Source organism: Panthera tigris, chromosome A1, assembly GCF_018350195.1.
Source record: "Panthera tigris isolate Pti1 chromosome A1, P.tigris_Pti1_mat1.1, whole genome shotgun sequence".
NCBI lineage: Eukaryota > Metazoa > Chordata > Mammalia > Carnivora > Felidae > Panthera > Panthera tigris.
In genome coordinates this window covers 11,638,165-11,655,642 of record NC_056660.1, presented here as the reverse complement: position 1 = coordinate 11,655,642, position 17,478 = coordinate 11,638,165, and the positions used below count along the sequence as shown (strand labels likewise).

General features: G+C 35.4%; 1 protein-coding gene across 7 annotated transcripts in view; it reads right to left on the bottom strand.

Moving 5' to 3' along the window:
- PDS5B (PDS5 cohesin associated factor B) overlaps positions 1-17,478 on the bottom strand; it is a 190,580-nt gene that overhangs the window by 122,258 nt on the left and 50,844 nt on the right. For 2 of the 7 annotated variants that reach the window (XM_042997499.1, XM_015544559.2), the window contains exons 1-2: positions 6,725-6,977; positions 1,519-1,645 (exon numbers count right to left, since the gene is read on the bottom strand). In XM_042997499.1, coding sequence (XP_042853433.1) covers positions 1,519-1,645; positions 6,725-6,750 — 153 coding nt within the window. In that variant the 5' untranslated portion in view covers positions 6,751-6,977. Of the gene's footprint in view, positions 1-1,518; positions 1,646-6,724; positions 6,979-17,478 lie in introns of those variants that run through there. The other 5 variants (XM_007097649.3, XM_007097650.3, XM_042997690.1 and 2 more) reach the window with 3 other exon arrangements.

Below are 17,478 nucleotides of genomic sequence, written 5' to 3'. Positions count from 1 at the left end.
TTCACAAAACTTATCCCCATAATTGTACATTTCAAAAATTACCATCAGCCCACATTAAATCCTTTTTATAATTCTCTAAGAGGGTTGCTAAAAATATGGATAAGTATAAGTATAAATTAGGAAACAAAAATGAAGGAAAAGTATATTAACCAGATTTCTGGGCATAGATGTCAACAAAATAATGAAAACATATTACAAACACTAAATGTGAGCACTGTGGAAATCATTCCACCTAGATTAACAAAGTTTACTCAAGGGCTAAATAATGAGAATCCCTCAAAATTGTCTACAACTCAAATGGTGTTATAAAACTCAGTAACTCACATTTAAGTTGTCTATTAAAGATGTCTGAGAAAATAACATCTCTACAAGACACTAAATGTTAATCAGCCTTTAAGTATAATTTCTGCATTTAATAATACTTTCTTAGCAAACAATAGAGAAGTTTACCTATCACTGCTAAAATATAATCTGAGGAAATAAATGAATATTCGCTTCTCTAAAAAGTCAATAGATGAAGAGAATGTAGATACACAGAAAATGGAACATGTGATATAGAAAGGGCTTGTAGCTTCACTATTTTTAACAAAACATACACAAGTTCCTAAGTAGATATAACACACACAAATTGGCATTTTTAATGTGCTCAAAGATGTCTTTTCCTTTGAATAATAAACTTCCGATATTTTTTGACATTCTAATACTTTATGCATAAAGGTATAATACTAAGACTTTATAGGAAATTTACGAGCATTAGGAATAAACCATGCAGCAATACCCATAAAACAGTACTTTGCTTTAAGGTTCCTAGGCCTTCAATTATTAATTAAGGTAGGTTTTCCAGTCTTAAAATACTGGATAAATAATAATAATGTATCAAGCAACATAAACGTCTAGGTAGATATAATCTAGAAGGGAAAAAATGCTGAAAAATAAAAACATGTCCACTAACTGATGAATTAGCTTAACATTCTCTTTGGCCATTCTGCTCCTTTAATCATTTTATAATCACAGGGACTATCACTGCCCTGAAGCAAAAGTAAAATATTGTTCAAACACATATAAAGAGACTAGAGCCATACAACGACTGCCTCATCTATGGAAGTTCACCATCAATCTTGATTCATTGCTGCATGTCAGAAGCAGGGAGAGAAGCTAAAAGTAAAGCACTTTAACCTACTCTCAAAATAACTTACAAGAAAGTAAAACACAGCCTAAGTGCTCAGTACAAAGACCGTAAACTTCCTTTCTTAGAGTAAAATGGCTGTTTTCTAAAATAAATGAGATATAGAACAAAGGAGAACTCTCTACAGACAACAAAGAATATAAAGAGTACTACAGATTGATTCTTTATGCTCAAGTATAGGAAGCCCTAGAAAGCCATTTTTAGCTTTCATTTGCTTTTTTAGCTTTCATTTGTTTTTCAGATGCCCTAATAAAATACAGCTCTATGTGATTTCCACAGGTAACAGCCCACCCTAAACAGATGCCCCCAAAATGTAACACAATTATACTCACCTTTAACCGTCTCACCATTTCCTCTTTAGATATTTTATCTGAGATTTCTTTGACACCAGGAGGATAAGTAATTTTCCCATCATTGGTCCTTGTCTTTGAATGAGCCATGATGGAAATATTTTTACCCCTAAAATAAGAAAACTATTAGATGCAAACGAAAAAATAAGTATAAACAAAATTAATAATAAACATAAGTTACCTATCTTCCCACCAAGTAATTTATTATAACTACTTCCTAATTTACAGTAGGTCACTTCTCTAATTAACGAAAAACATTTTATTAAACATTTCCCCAATTTTTTTCAACTGTATGTTAATTTCCATTTCCACTACTGGCAAGCTAAGTTATTTGCACTAACCCTCCAACTACAAAAATTATAAATAATAAGGGGGAAAAAAAACCAAAATAAGCATGTTTTTTAAAGCATCACAAATTACTTGGCCAAAATAAAACCAAATACAAGACCTGAGAATAGTAAATGGAGCACTGGAACATTATATCCATTTAGGCTCTAAGGCCATTTGCCAACCCTGCCAAATCTAGAGTTCAGTTTTGGTGGTCTTATGAGGCAAGAGGGACAGAAGTAAATTTCAACCTGTCAAAGTAGAATATCAAAGAGACCTTCCTGACATCAATGCAGACTACCCCATCTCCAAAAGAAATCACAAAGATAAGCCAGAAATCAACATGTGCCCATGCCCCCATCACCAGGGGACAGCAGAGAAAGCTGCCTTGGTACTAAGCAAGGCAACATAGATACAAGGGAGGTACAGCTAATTAGTTTTTGCCATGGGCCTGCACGTTTGCTGAGGTTCATATTACCTGAGTTGTCCAGAGAACCTCAACATATGAACTCAGTGACCCCTGAGTGGTAGTACCTCCAAGCACCTAATTAAGTAAAATTCTGCACCTCAAACAATCCCCACTATGATGTTTCCAGGGGTCAAAATGAGCACTATCAAGTCAAAAATAATCAAGAACCTGAAGAAACATGACACTATGAGAAAGAATCAGCAGAAATACCAAACACCAAGACAGGACACACAAAGACTTCAGATGTTACAATTATTGAACAAATTATTAAACAAATTGCAAAACTATATTTATCATTAAAAACATAACAAGGAATAAATAATTATACAGAGTAAACCAGAAAAGTAGAATTTCTAAAAATAAAAAATGCAAAAACTGAAACTAAAAACTCAATGGACATACTTATTAGCAGATTAGAAAAAGCTATCAGAATTAGTCAACTAGAAGAGAGGTCAAAAGAATATACAGAAGGCAGAAAAGTTTAACATGATTCACGGGAGTATCAAAAGAAAACATGAAAGAGACCTCTGTCAGAGGAAAACAGCATAAAATATCAATCCATAAATTCAAGAACGCAAACAGAATTAAATTCAAAATACTAAGAATTCTACAGAACAAAACCTTAAAGCCATCATATTACCTTGAAAGGAACAGTATTTAAACTAGTAAGTGGCTTCTCAGTAGCAACAATATAAGCCAGAAGACAGCAAAATGCCATCCTCAATGCGGGAAAAGACTATAATTGCAAAGCTAAAGCTTACATCCAAGGAATATAATTTTCAAGAATAGATTGGAATAAGGACAAATTAGCCAAAGAAAAACTGAAAGCTGTAAGTAAACATATAGTATTTAGAATATTGTTTAGCATTTATTATGTAACCCCCCCCCCCTCCGCCCCCGACACAAGCTTACATTTCTGAAGGAGTTCAAAATCAAGGAAACAATCTATGGTAAGTCAAGACACTGAGCATCTTTGGTAGGAAATGTAACTAAAAGAGGGATAAAGAGGCTATATTGGGTACAGGTAATGTTCTACTTCTTTATCTGGATGGTGGTTATAGAACTGTTTTCACTTTGTGTAAAGTCACAGAGCTAGACAATATTAGACAACATAATTTTTTACACTTTCCTCAGTTATATTCTACTTCAACAAAAAATAAAAATCTCCAAACATTAAAAATTTCGTAAGTATACTTCCTAATAATGAATGAATCAAAAGAAAACAAGTATATGATCAATAAAGTAAAAACTCAGAAGACAATCATAAATTTTTGACATATCAGCATGTGAAAATTCAAATATGAAGAAAATCTGTACCTTACTAAAAATGACTCAAGAAAAAAAATACCTTTAATAAACTTAATCAACAATCAATAAATATTCCTATAAGGAAAAAACTCCAGGTCTACATAGCTTTACTAGTGAATTCTATCAAATAACTGAGGAAGAAATAATTTCAATGCCACATAAATAATTCCAAAGACTCAAAACACAAGGGAATCTTTTCCAACTAATCTTATACAACTAACTAGCACAACATATCAAAACCCAATGAGAAAAATCAAGAAAAATCACATACCAGTCTTGCTCATAAACAAAGATGCAAAATTCCTAAATAAAATATCAGGAAACCAAATGTAGCAACGTTATTAAAAATTGGGTTTATCCCAGGAATGCAAGGTTAGATTCCTCATATTAACAGATTAAAAAGAGAAAAACAAGGGGTGCCTGGATGACTCAGTGGGTTAAGCATCCAACTCTTAGTTTCAGCTCAGGTCATGATCTCATGGTTCATGAGCTCTAGCTCCACATTCCCAGTGGGGAGCATGCTTGGGATTCTCTCTCTCTGCCCCTCTCCTGCTGGCATGTGCTCTCTCAAAACAAATAAACTGAGACAAAAAAAGAAAAATGATGTGATAATCTCAATAAATAAAGAAAAAAAAAGTTTGAAAACTTCAACATCAAGACTATAAGACAAAAAAGAGAAAAGCTTAACAAACTAAAAACTGGATGAGTTTCCTTTATCTGAGAAAGGTCGGGTGTTACAAATACCATACACCATAAATCATGTTTATTGATGGCCCATTAATCATGATCCACTGGAAGATTTTTACTTAGGATCAAAACATACACAAGCATACCTCCATCATCACTTCTACTTGACCCAGTAATAAAGATGGTAGTCAACAAAGTAAGAAATGAAGAATATAAAGATAAAAAAAGAAGGAACAAAACAGCTACCGTCTGCAGACTATATGATTATGTACATAGAAACAACAAAAGGACTTACAGATAAAACCTCAGAATTAAGAAGATTGAGTTTAGTGGGGCACCTGGGTGGCTCTCAGTTGGTTAAGTGTCCAACTCTTGGTTTTGGCTCACGGTTTGTGGGATCGAGCCCCATGTTGCAACAGCAGCATGGAGTCTGCTTGGGATTCTCTCCCTCTCCCCCCTGTCTCTGCCCCTCCCCCACTCGCACTGTCTTTGTCTCTCTCAAAACAAACAAACTAAAAAAAAGAGAGAGAGAGAGAGAGAGGATTGGGTTTAGCAAGGGTATAGAGTAGAAAACTCAATATGTAAACATCAAATGCCTATAGCTAGCACAATACATAACAGTAAAAGACTGAATAATTCCTCTGAAGATCAGAAACAGAACAAATACGTCTGCTCTTACCACTCTTATTCAAGATTATACCGGAAGCCCTAGCCAGACACACTAAGGCAAGATAAAGGATATAGAAGCCACACAGATTAAATAGAAGCCACATTTCCAGATGGCATGGTTGTTACATAGAAGATTCTAAAAGAATCTACAAAAATAAAAAATAAAAAACTCATTCATCAAGGTTGCAGAATATAAAGCTCAATATACAAAATCAATTGTATTTCTATATACTAGCAAGGAACAGATGGAAACCTTCGTTAAAAGCACAATACTATTTTCAATCACTCCTACTATAAATGAAATACTTCAGTATAAACCTAATAAAACATATACAAGATTGGTATGCTGAAAATTATAAAATACTAATGAAAGAAACCACAGAAATTTAAATAAATGGAAGACATACCATGTTCATGGATGGGAAAACTCACCATAGTAAAGATGTCAGATTTCCCTCAAACTGATCTACAGGTTTGGAGATTCTAACAAAATCCCAGCAAGACTTTTTGTAGACAGAAACAAGCCTATTCCAAAATGTATACAGAAAGGCAAAGGAACTAAAATTGATGAAACAATTTTAGAAAACAATGAAGTAGAAGGTAATCATTCTACACAACTTTAAAACTTTTTATATAGTACAATAAACAATACAATGTGATGTGGGTAAAAGGGACAGACCTATAGATCAGTAGAAAAAAAACAGACAACCTGAAAGAGATCTGCACAAGTATGCCCAATTGGTGTGTGTTGGGGGGGGGGGGGGGTTGTTGTTGTTTTTACAAAGGTGGTAAAGCAACTGAATGAAGCAATAATAGTCTTTTCCACATATAGTGCTGGAGCAATGGATAAACACAGACTCGGAAAAAAAAAAAAAAAAAAGAAAAAGAAAAAAAGAAAACCTTGACCTAAGTGTCTCATATCTTATACAAAATTAATTTAAAATACACCAAAGATTTAAATAGAAAATGTAAACAAAAATTTTTAAAAGAAAACATGGAAGATATCTTCACTATTGAGACTAGAAGGGTTTTTAGAAATGACACTACAAGATCCATAAAATGAAAAAGTGACAAACTGGATTTCAAAAATTAAAAACTTTTGCTCTGTGAAAAAACTGTTAAGAGAAAAGTTAAGCTATATATTGGAGAAAATATTTGCAAATACATATATGACAGAGCACATGTATCTAGCCTATATAAACAAGTCTTAAAAAGATACTATAAAAAAATAATCCATTACAAAATGGGCAAAAGACATGAACAGACATTTGAAGAGGAAATGCAAATGGCAAATCAGCACATGAAAAAATGTTCACCTCATTAATCATTAGGGAAATGCAAATTAAAAACAACTTAAGGAAAAAAAATCCATTATATACTATTAGAATGGCTAAAATAGAAAATAGCGACAACATCAAATGTAGGCAAGGATGCAAAGAAATTGAATCTAGACACTGCTGGTAGAAATGTAAAATAGTACAAACATAGTTGAAAATAATCTAGCAGTTTCTCATAAAACTGAACAGGCACTTTATCATACAAACCAGCAATTTCACTCTTGGGAATTTTTCCCACAGAAATGAAAGCTTGTGTTCATGCAAACCTGTATAAGAATATTTATAGCAGCTTATTCATACACCCCAAAACCGGAGGCAATCGAAAGCTCCTCAAGGAATGATCAGTTAAACTGACAGATCCATAAAACGCACTACTAAAAAACTTACTTACTGACACATGCAATAATCTATGGTCATTAGACTTATTGTAATATCAAAAGGTTACATGCTATATGGTTTCATTAATTTAACATTCTCAAAATGACAACTATAGGCATGGAGAACAGATTAGTGGTTGCCAGGGTACACAGATAAGACTGAGTGGTAGCATGAGAGAATTCTTTCATAATTCTGTATCTTGATTGTGATGGTAATGACAAGAATCTATACACAGGATCAAAGTACACAGGACTACATACACTCAGAGAGAGAGAGAAAATATTGTGCAAAAACTTGAGAAAACAAAGTAAGATCAGTAATTTAATTAACAATATTATACAAATGTCAATTTCCTAATTTGATATTGTACTACAGCTACATCAGATGTCACAACCAGCAGAAGATAACTGAAGGGCTCATAGGATTCTATGTTCATTTTTTACAACTTTATGCCTATAATTATTTCAAAATAAGAAGGCTTAAGAGCAAACCAATCAATTGTATTCATATGGACAGCAACTAAAAAGTTTAAAAATGCAATTTACATAGAAAAGCATAAAATACCTGCAGTAAATCTAACAAAAGATGTGCTTTTAGAGAAAATCATAAAGCTTCACTGACAGAAATGAAAGAAAACCTAAATAAATGAAGATATATCATGGGCTGGGTTGGAAGTCTCAAATACTGTAAAGATAGCAAATCTTCCCTGTGATTATGGAATCAATACAATCCAATCAAATCCAAGTTTTGATTTTAAAAGAACTATAGCAAATTTATTTTAAAATTTATATGTAAATGCAAAAGGCCAAAAATAGCAAGATACTTAAAGAAGAAAACACTCTAAATGGATTTGTTCTATCAGATATTAAAACCCATTATAAAGGTAATTTAAATGATGTAGCATTAGTGCAGGAGGGAAAAAAAAAATCAATGGAAAAGACAGCCTGGAAACAGAGCTACGTGAAATTAATATACGTGAAAATTAATATATGAAACGCACAACAGTAAGAAAAGATCAGAGAGGACAAGATAAAAAGTTCCGAATATTGCCTAATATTTCAACAACATTAAATATTCCAATCCATGAACACTGGATGTTTTTCCATTTATTTGTGTCTTACTTCTTGGTACACAAGTGTTTTGCCTCCTTGATAAAGTTTATTCTCAAGTCATTTTTTTTCTTTTTGATACTATTGTGAAGGAATTCTTTTGTTCATCTCCCACAGTTCATTGTTAGTATATAAAAACGTAACTGATTTTTGCATGTTGATTTGGTATCCTGCAACTTAACAGAATTTATTAGCTCTAAAAGGTTTTTTTGCAGGATCTTTAAGGTTTTCACATCATCTATAAACAGGTAATTTTACTTCTTCCTTTCTGATTTGGATTCCTTTTATTTCTTGCTTTTACTTTATTGTCTAATTGCTCTGACTAGGACTTCCAGTACCATGTTGAACAGAAGTGGCAAGACTGGGCATCTTTGTCTTGTTACTGATCTTAGAAGAAAGCGATTTTTCACCATTGAGAAATGCAAATCAATAAGGAGGAATCACTTCACTTCTGTTAGGATGGCCATTATAAAAAAAAAAAAAAAGAAGAAGAAGAAGAAGAAAAAGAAAAAAAAAAGCTAACAAGTGTTGACAAAATGTGAAAGATAAAGAACTCTTGTACATTGTTGATGTGAATATACAATGATGCAGCCAGTAGGGAAAACAGTAGGGAGGTTCCTCAAAAAATTAAAAATAGAACTACCATACAATCCAGAAATCATGATCCTGGGTATATATCCAGAAAACAATGGAAATCAATATCTCTTAAGATGTATCTGCATACCCATATTCACTGCAATATTATTCACAATAGCCAAGATATGGAAAAAATCCAAATCCTCATCAATAGATGAATGGATAAAGAAAAAGTGGTATATACTTAAAATAGAACAGTATTCAGGCTTAAAAAAGAAGAAAATCCTACCATTTGCAACAACATGGATGGACCTGGAAGACATTATGCTGAGTGAAATATGTTAGTGATAGAAGGGCAAATACTGCAGGACTCCATTTATAGAAGTATCTAAAATAGTCAAACTTATAGAAGCAGGAAATAGAATAGTGGCTGCCAGGAGATGAGAGGAGGAGAAAATGGGGAGTTATTCAATGAGCGTAAAGTTACAGTTATACAAGACAGTTAAATTCTAGAGATGTTCTATACAACATGGCACCTATAGCTAAGTCAGTGTTTAGGACTAACTTAAGAATTTAAGAGTAGGGGTGCCTGGCCACCTAAAGGTGGCTCACTGGGTTAAGCGTCTGACTTCGGCTCGGGTCATGACCTCATAGTTCATGGGCTGGAGCCCCACAGCGAGCTCTGTGCTGACAGTGCAGAGCCTGGAGTCTGCTTTCCATTTTCTCTCTCAATCTGCCCCTCCCCCACTCATGCTTATGTGCGCTACCTCTCTTGCTCTCTCAAAAGTAAACATTACAAAATATTTTTAAAAAGAATTTGTTAAGAGTATAGATTTCATGTGAAGTGTGTTCTTACCAAAAAAAAGCAAAGGGGCACAAGGAAACTTTTAGAAGTAATAGCTATTTTATTAGAAGTGATAGCTGTGTGGTAATGGTATCATAGGTGTTGTATATAATATATATGCAGTTTTTTCTCTGTATCAGTTATAGAGCAATAAATCTGTTTTAAAAAAAGAAAAGATTTTCAGGTAGCCTTTGGGAAATAAAATGCTTTGCCCCATCTGCTGGGTCGAGGGTGGGGGCAGGGGAGAAGAGGAGGAGGAAGAGATAGAAGAGGAATAGGAGGAGGAAAAAGAAGAAGAAAAAGAAGAGGAGGGAAAATGGTCAGTGGGCAGTTAGATTTCCAGAGAGATGTCTGAGCTAGGGACAGATGTGGGGATCCTCAGTGATAGTTAAAACCAGGGGCACAGATGACAGATTCAGGAAGTCTTATAAAGTAAGAAGAGATAAGAGAAGGCACATCTTTAAGAAATAGGGAGAGGAAAAAGAACTTACAAAGGAATGTGAGAATGACCAAAGAAGTATGGAGAAGATCTGGAAGGAAGCTGTATCAGAAAGTAGGGGGTATACCATGTTTCAAGACAAGGAGTGGCCAACAGTACTAGATGCTACAGAGAGCTCAAGATGAAAAAACCCAACAGGATCCATTGAGGGATTAACTGAAAACGGGCATGAGGGATCTTACCGATGAAAATGTTCTAAAATTGGATTATGGTGATGATGGCATTTTTCAGTAAATTGCCTAAAAAAAAAATTATTGAACTGTACACTTGAAAGGGATAAAATTTATTAATTTTACACTATATAAATTATAGCTCAATAAAGTTGTTTGAAATTTTAATAATTCATTCAAGTTCTGGGATACTTTAATACCTATATAGAAAAAAATAACATCGGGGTGCCTGGGTGGCTCAGTCGGTTAAGCATCCAACTTCAGCTCAGGTCATGATCACATGGTTCGTGGATTCGAGCCCTGTGTCAGGCTCTGTGCTGACAGCTTGGAGCCTGGAGCCTGCTTCAGATTGTGTCTCCCTCTCTCTTTCTGCCCCTCCCCTACTTGCAGTCTGTCCCTCTCTCAAAAATACATAAACGAGGTAGGAGGAAGGGGGGGATGAGGGGGGAGGAGGAGGAAGGAGGAGGAAGGAGGAAGGAAAAGGAAAAAAATAACATCATACCTATACCTCACAGCTTACACAAAATGAATTCCAGGTAGATTAGTGAGAAGAACCAAGGTCATAGCTGTGTTCCTTCAACCAAAGAAGATACATATTTAGCAAAGGCCCAGGACAAATCATTTCAGAGGATAGTAAATAAATGTGACAGGATTCCCAGTTTTCTACAGAAGCTGGAATACAAAAAAGTCTCTGCCTTGCCTCGACACAAGTAAAAGCTAATGCTCATTATTCCTAACAATAGATATACAATTGTGACCACACCCTGCAACTAAGTAATGTAGATATGGTGCCTGTGTAGAATAAAGTCATCTACGTGGTCAAAAATTTGTCATAGGTAAAATTTGTCAAGTGCCTGTTATTTGCAGAACTCTTTAGCAGTGACCATCGGGCAAAATGAGTAAGATAGATCTCAAATCTACCAAAAAAAAAACCAAACATCTCCCTAAATATTTAAATCACAGTAAATTCTATAATTATTCTAACAGAAATAACAAGCTTGGAAAATATAAGATCAAAAGAAACCCCATTTCTACAGGTAAATGGGGATGAAGTGGTAATAATGTATAGAACAAAAGGATAGAGAGAACAGTGTAGAATGTGTTACCAATCTAGAGAAGAAAGTTCAGAATTTAACTTAAGATCTAGAATTGTGACTGAAGGAAAAGGTGGAAGGAAGTAAAGGGAGCTAAGGAAGAAAAGGTAAGAGCCAACAAAGAGGCAGGTTTACTCAGTTTGCACTTCAGTTTTATAAACAATAGAACTGGAAGCAGAGATTTGAAGTATCTCTGTGAATATATATACAAGCTGTTTCTTCAGAATGACATATTTACTGGCCCTTGTCTACTAAGCAAATGATGTACCTTAATTAAGTCTATGTTTAAACTTTCACTGACTTCTCCAACCAGAGCAAGACTCCTCCCCCTACAGCTAGGAAAACTTTGAACATATCATAATTGGCATTATCACATCATATTTAGTGAACTTATTCTATGTCTCTTACTAGGCCATAAGCCCTATAAGCGAAGGACAGTATATCATTTTATGCTAGCATCTATTAGAGAACCTAGCACAAAGCAGGCACTCTGGAAATCCTTGCTGAATGAATGACCAGAACTGTTCTAATAAATGATGGCTACAATAGGCAATACAGACCAGAAAGGAGAAATCAAATACAGTAAAACCAGTTAAAAAACTGCTACAACATTCCAGATAAGAAGTAAGGAGAAAATGGGGAAACATGGGGAAACAAGAACTGATTCAAAGACTTATGGATGATGTTAAAAGAGAAGTAGAAAAAAAAAAACAACGTAAAGAGAAGTAGATGATTACAAGATTCAAAGCCTTTGTTCCTTGAAAGTCAATTACTTATTTACTGAGAATTTACTTGGTGCAATATACTATACCATATACTAGGAATGCAATGACAAGCAAATATATAAAATCTCTGCTCTCATCATAATGGAGATAGGGAAAAAACATACAGAGGTCAAGTCTTGGGGAAAAAATTTTGGTCTAAAAGGTAACTAAAGATATAGATCTGAAGTTTTAAAGAAAATCAAAGCCAGAAAATATTTTGGTCATAAAGCTCATGCTTTATGGGTTTACAAGATTAAGAAAAACATGTAGGATGAGCTGAGACACCAAGACTCAACCCTGAGGAAATATCTATATTGATATGGGGAGGGGGATAGGAAGAAAAACAGAAGGGTCAGAAAAGGTAGAAAAATAAAAAAAAAATTTTTTTTAACCTAGAAAAAAATGCTTGAAGAGGAAGGGGTGGCATACAGTGCTAATTATTTCAGAAACACATGTTGCTGAAACATACAAAATGGCCTTAGTAAATACTCCCTTGGACCTGGTAAGGTGATCTTTAAGGAAAAAGTTTCCAGAAATAACAGAAATAACTACTAAACTGCAACCTAAGAGAAAAAAAAAAAAAAAAAAGTGTAAATGAGAAAGAGGGAAAGGGAGCAATGCTGAAGAAAGAAAGGGTATGGGAAATAAATAGGATCTTCAATTTTTATCAGAAATGAATAAGAGATATTGATATACAGCTGTTCCTCTGAGGTTTAACAGACTTAAATTATCTGACATAATATATTTCATCTTTGTGGGCTTTCAATTATTCACATGTAAGGCAGAGTGGCTACATTGAAAATAAGAAAATAATAGCCGTACTTAAAAAATAATTTATATAGGGGCACCTGGGTGGCTCAGTCAGTTAAGCATCCGACTTCGGCTCAGGTCATGATCTCACTGTGAGTTCGAGCCCCATGTCGGACTCTGTGTTGACAGCTCAGAGCCTGGAGCCTGCTTTGGATTCTGTGTCTCCCTCTCTCTCTGTTCTATCCCCACTCATACCGTCTCTCTCTGCCTCTCAAAAAAATAAATAAATGCTAAAAAAAAATTTTTTTAATAATAATTTACATAAAACTGACCACTATCAGAATCCATTTTATATACTAAATACACTATAGAAGAACAAATTCCTTTTTCCATTTAAAATATATATGCTTTTAATTTACCCCCAATTTCTGGTAAAACTATGATATAGAATTTTCCTGCTTTTTTTTTTTTTAATTTTTTTTTTCAACGTTTTTAATTTATTTTTGGGACAGAGAGAGACAGAGCATGAATGGGGGAGGGGCAGAGAGAGAGGGAGACACAGAATCGGAAACAGGCTCCAGGCTCCGAGCCATCAGCCCAGAGCCTGATGCGGGGCTCGAACTCACAGACCGCGAGATCGTGACCTGGCTGAAGTCGGACGCTTAACCGACTGCGCCACCCAGGCGCCCCGAATTTTCCTGCTTTTAAAGGGTAATGTGAAACAAAGAGTTTCAGAATGCAGTTAATTTCATTGCATGCACTGTAATGCATGTTGTTACAAATATTTACATTTTTTATATCCAATATGAACAAATAAAACACAATAAAATATTCTAATACTAAAGAGCTTACACAAACTTTGAATAAGTTCATATAAAATGTTAATTAAGGGAAACATCTGTATTTTTAATCTGATCTTTTTTCATGTTTATTCATTTTTGAGAGAGTGTGCACACACACAGGGCAGAAAGCTAGAGGGAGACAGAGGATCCGAAGCTAACTCTGGGCTTTGACAACAGAGAGCTGGACATGGTGCTCAAACTCATGAACCATGTGACCATGACCCAAGCTCAAGTCCGATGCTCCACCAATTGAGCCACCTAAGCACCCCCATATCAGTATTTTTAAAAATCATACTGACAGTCACTGGAAGCAAAATCAATGAAAACATTGTTCTTTATTCTGATAATATCACATATAAATAAATGTTGTTAAGATCAAATAAGGCTACAGTAAAAATATTTAAGATCCTTTCAATGAATGGAAAAGAACAAAGTACTGATTGGATTGAAGAGCAAAGGTAAGAGCAATAGGAATAATCATTTTTTTAATTGATCTGAGAAGAAATAAAGACATCTGACACTGTCGTGATTTTTATTAAAAATCCAGTATGTGACAACAAATTCAGGGTCACAGAAATCAAATCAAACTGCTACTAGAATCTCTACTTGGCTGTGTTTATTAAAAACTGCTGTTCCTCCTGGGACTTTACTCCAAGTCCGAGTTGGAATTAGAAGGGAAACAAGATTTTGTGAAGACTCTGGTAACTGCAAAATGCAGTCTTCCCACAATCGGTACCTCTTATAACCAGCAGATGGTGCCCTCCATAAAGACAACCTTTCCAGTCCAGAGTGATTACAGAGAATAGAAGTTAGGCTTATTCTAAGCCAGGAACAATTAAAAAGCTAGTAAGAGTGCTTTCTAAAAGAATAAAAAACAAAATAAATTATGTTAATTTTCCCTAAGTGTATAACCTTAAGGCCACGTTTACATATTTTCCAACTATGCAAACAAAAAGCTGTTTTCCATATACAGTGTTACCACTAAGCTACCAAGCAACTTGAATTAATCTTTTTTAATTCAAATTAAGTTTATTTAATAGTTATCACTATGAGTTCTGGTGAAACAAAGCAATTTTAAATGGCTTAAAGTCCTTTTAGACAGCAAACTCATTCTGTTCATATTTTTGGTAATGTTTATTTATAAAAGATTAAACATATTTCTTGCCTACATGCTTTTTAAGGACTATCAACATTACAGAAGGGAGTAAAGTTTAACTTAACTGGTTCAAAAAGAAAAAGAGCCCTAGGCCATAGAATATCTCGACTAGCACCAGTTTGTTTTTTTTTTTTTAATGTTTACTTATTTTTGAGAGATAGCGAGCAAGCGAGAGCAAGCTCAAGTATGAGCAGGGGAGGGGCACAGAGGACCCGAAGGAGGCTTGAACTCAGGAACCATGAGATCATGACCTGAGCTGAAGTCAGATGCTTAACCAACTGGAGTCAGTGAAGCGCTCCATCAATTAGCACCAGTTTCTAACAATACATATTCTGTTAAATCTTTTTTAGATTTTATTAAATGTTTATTTTGACAGAAAGAGAGAGAAAGGGAAAGAGAATGCCCATGTGTGCAAGTGGGGGGAGGGGCAGAGAGAGAAGAGACAGAATCCCAGGCAGGTTCTGTGCTGTTAGTACAGAGCCAGACGCAGGGCTCGATCCCACGAACCATGAGATCATGACCTGAACTGAAACCAAGAGCTGGATGCTTTACCAACTGAGCCAACCAGGTGCCCCTGTAAATCTCTTTAAAGTAATACTTTTCATATTAATAATGACAGTATCTCCATTTACTAAATGACTGGTATTTCTCTACATCAGCTCAGTGTCCCATTCAGTGGGGGAATAAAATTAGGTATTCCTCTATGAACATCAAACCTTAAGCATACATTCTTGCACGCCCCTATTTCACTGAGAAAACAGCTCTATCAAACAGGAACCTCTTCAGGGTCCTATCACTAAATCTACTGGCCTACCTACAGCATTTATATCCATTCTCTCCTTCCTGTTATTAGAAAGTATATTAGCCTTACATCAAAAGCTAATCCCTACCCACGTACACAAAATCCCATCCTCTACAGGCTTATCAGAGACTTTCACTTGATTAGTTGTCTCCTCTTTCCTCTGCCTCAGCATCCTCAGTGTCTACTCGATCCCTTCTCTCAGCACTCAACATACTCTGTTCTCCAGTGGAAAGAATACCGCAACACACCTGCTCAGACTACAAATACCCCCCCAACTACTACTGTCTTCTCTCTCAAATTACCTTCACAGCCAAGCCTCTCAAGAAGTATATTTTCTACCTTCACATCTTCAGTTCCCATTCACTTTTCATACTAGCAATCTTGTTTCCAACATCCCCCCCCCACCCATCATCAGCAATAATGCCTTTGCCATAATCATCGTAGCAGGCTTCAAAAACGGCAACAGATTTTTCCTTTTTCTGTAACTACACCCTTGCAACGTGACTTTGTTGCTCCTCCAATCAAGAGTGTTTTTCCAGCCCTTGAATCCGAAATGAACTTGACTTGATCCACTAGGACATTTGGCAAGCTTAATAAGGGTTTCTGGCTTGGAGTTTACGGACTTGCTGCTGCTTTTGGAACTCTACTGAACCTGTGCACAAGCCCAGAAGTCATCACACTGGAAAATCAGAGATCGTATGGAAAGAGGTCCCAGTTTTTCCAGCCACGATCATCATCAACAAGCCAGCCACAGCCAAACTAGCAGGTAATGACAGAGGCATACCTGTAGATGCATGAGCAAGCCCAGGTAAGGGATCACTAAAGCTGATCCAGATGAGTAGAACTGCCCAGCTAAGCCAAACTCAACTTGTCAACCTATAGAACTGGGAGCCAAATAAACGGTGGTTATTTTAAGCCGTTAAGTTGTGGGGTGATTTGTTATGCAATAAAAGCTAACTAGAAGTCATCACTGACCTCCATGCTGTCAAATCAAATGAACACTTTTCTAACCCTTATTTAATTGATCTCAGCAATATAGACACACAGTTGATGATACCCTTCTCCTTGAAACACTCTTTTCCTTTGGTTCCTAGTCTACTCTACCTCTTCTTGATTTTCCTCCTACCTTACTGGTCACTCTTGTCTTCGTTGTCTCCTTTTCTACCCAGCCTCTAAATATTAGTAATTCATCAGAATTCAATCCTGACCCTTTTATTCACTTTTTAGTCTATATGTTTTTCTCCAGACTTTTGCCATAAGCTTTTTAAAACCTACTCCAAAGACTTTAAAATAATACATACCCTACCAACAGATCTCTTATAAAAGCTAGTTCACGTATACAACCAGTTGACATTTCTACTTGGTTTATTCGCAAAGGCATCTTGAATCTCCCAAATTAAACAACAAGCTATCTTCCAACTTCTTCCCCTTCCAAAATAACCCACCTTCTATCTTCTCTCTGTATATGGTGCCTTAGTGTACCCAATTTGTTCCTCCCCAAAAAACTGGGAGTGACCCTTTCAACATTTAAGACCAACCAAGTCCTGTGAATGCTACTTGTAAAAGATAAATGAAATCCACCCTCGTTTAGCCATCATTTCACCACAACCTAATCTAAGCCACCTCCAATTTGTTCTTCATACAGCAGCCAGAAATGATCTTCTTAGTACAGTAATCTCCTCATATCATTGCCTTACTTAAAATTCTTAAATAGATTCCCAGTACCCTTAAAATAAGTTCCAAATATATTAATCTGACCACTTTAATCGCCATACTCCTATCACACCTCTACTCCTTAAAGGCACCAAACCAAGATCTTTCTGTCTCAGTGTGTGCTATTCTTTCTGCCTCAAACCTTTTTCCTCCTCTCTGTCACCTCTTCCCCTCATGCCTGGCTAACACTGATTTTTCAAATCTTATGTGTCAATTCCTCAGGTATGCTTTCCCAAGTCTGCCCAAACTAAATTAAATCTCTACTATATGCTCTCAACACTACCCTGTACTTTTCCTTCAAAGAATTTATCATAAGTATAGGTGTTTATCCTCTAATGTCTATATCCCCTTCTGAACTTTCATGAACTATATGAGAATAAGAATATAATTTTGTTCACTGCTGTATATCTAAGTAAGTAACAGTGATAGGCAAAAAAGCGAGAGCTGA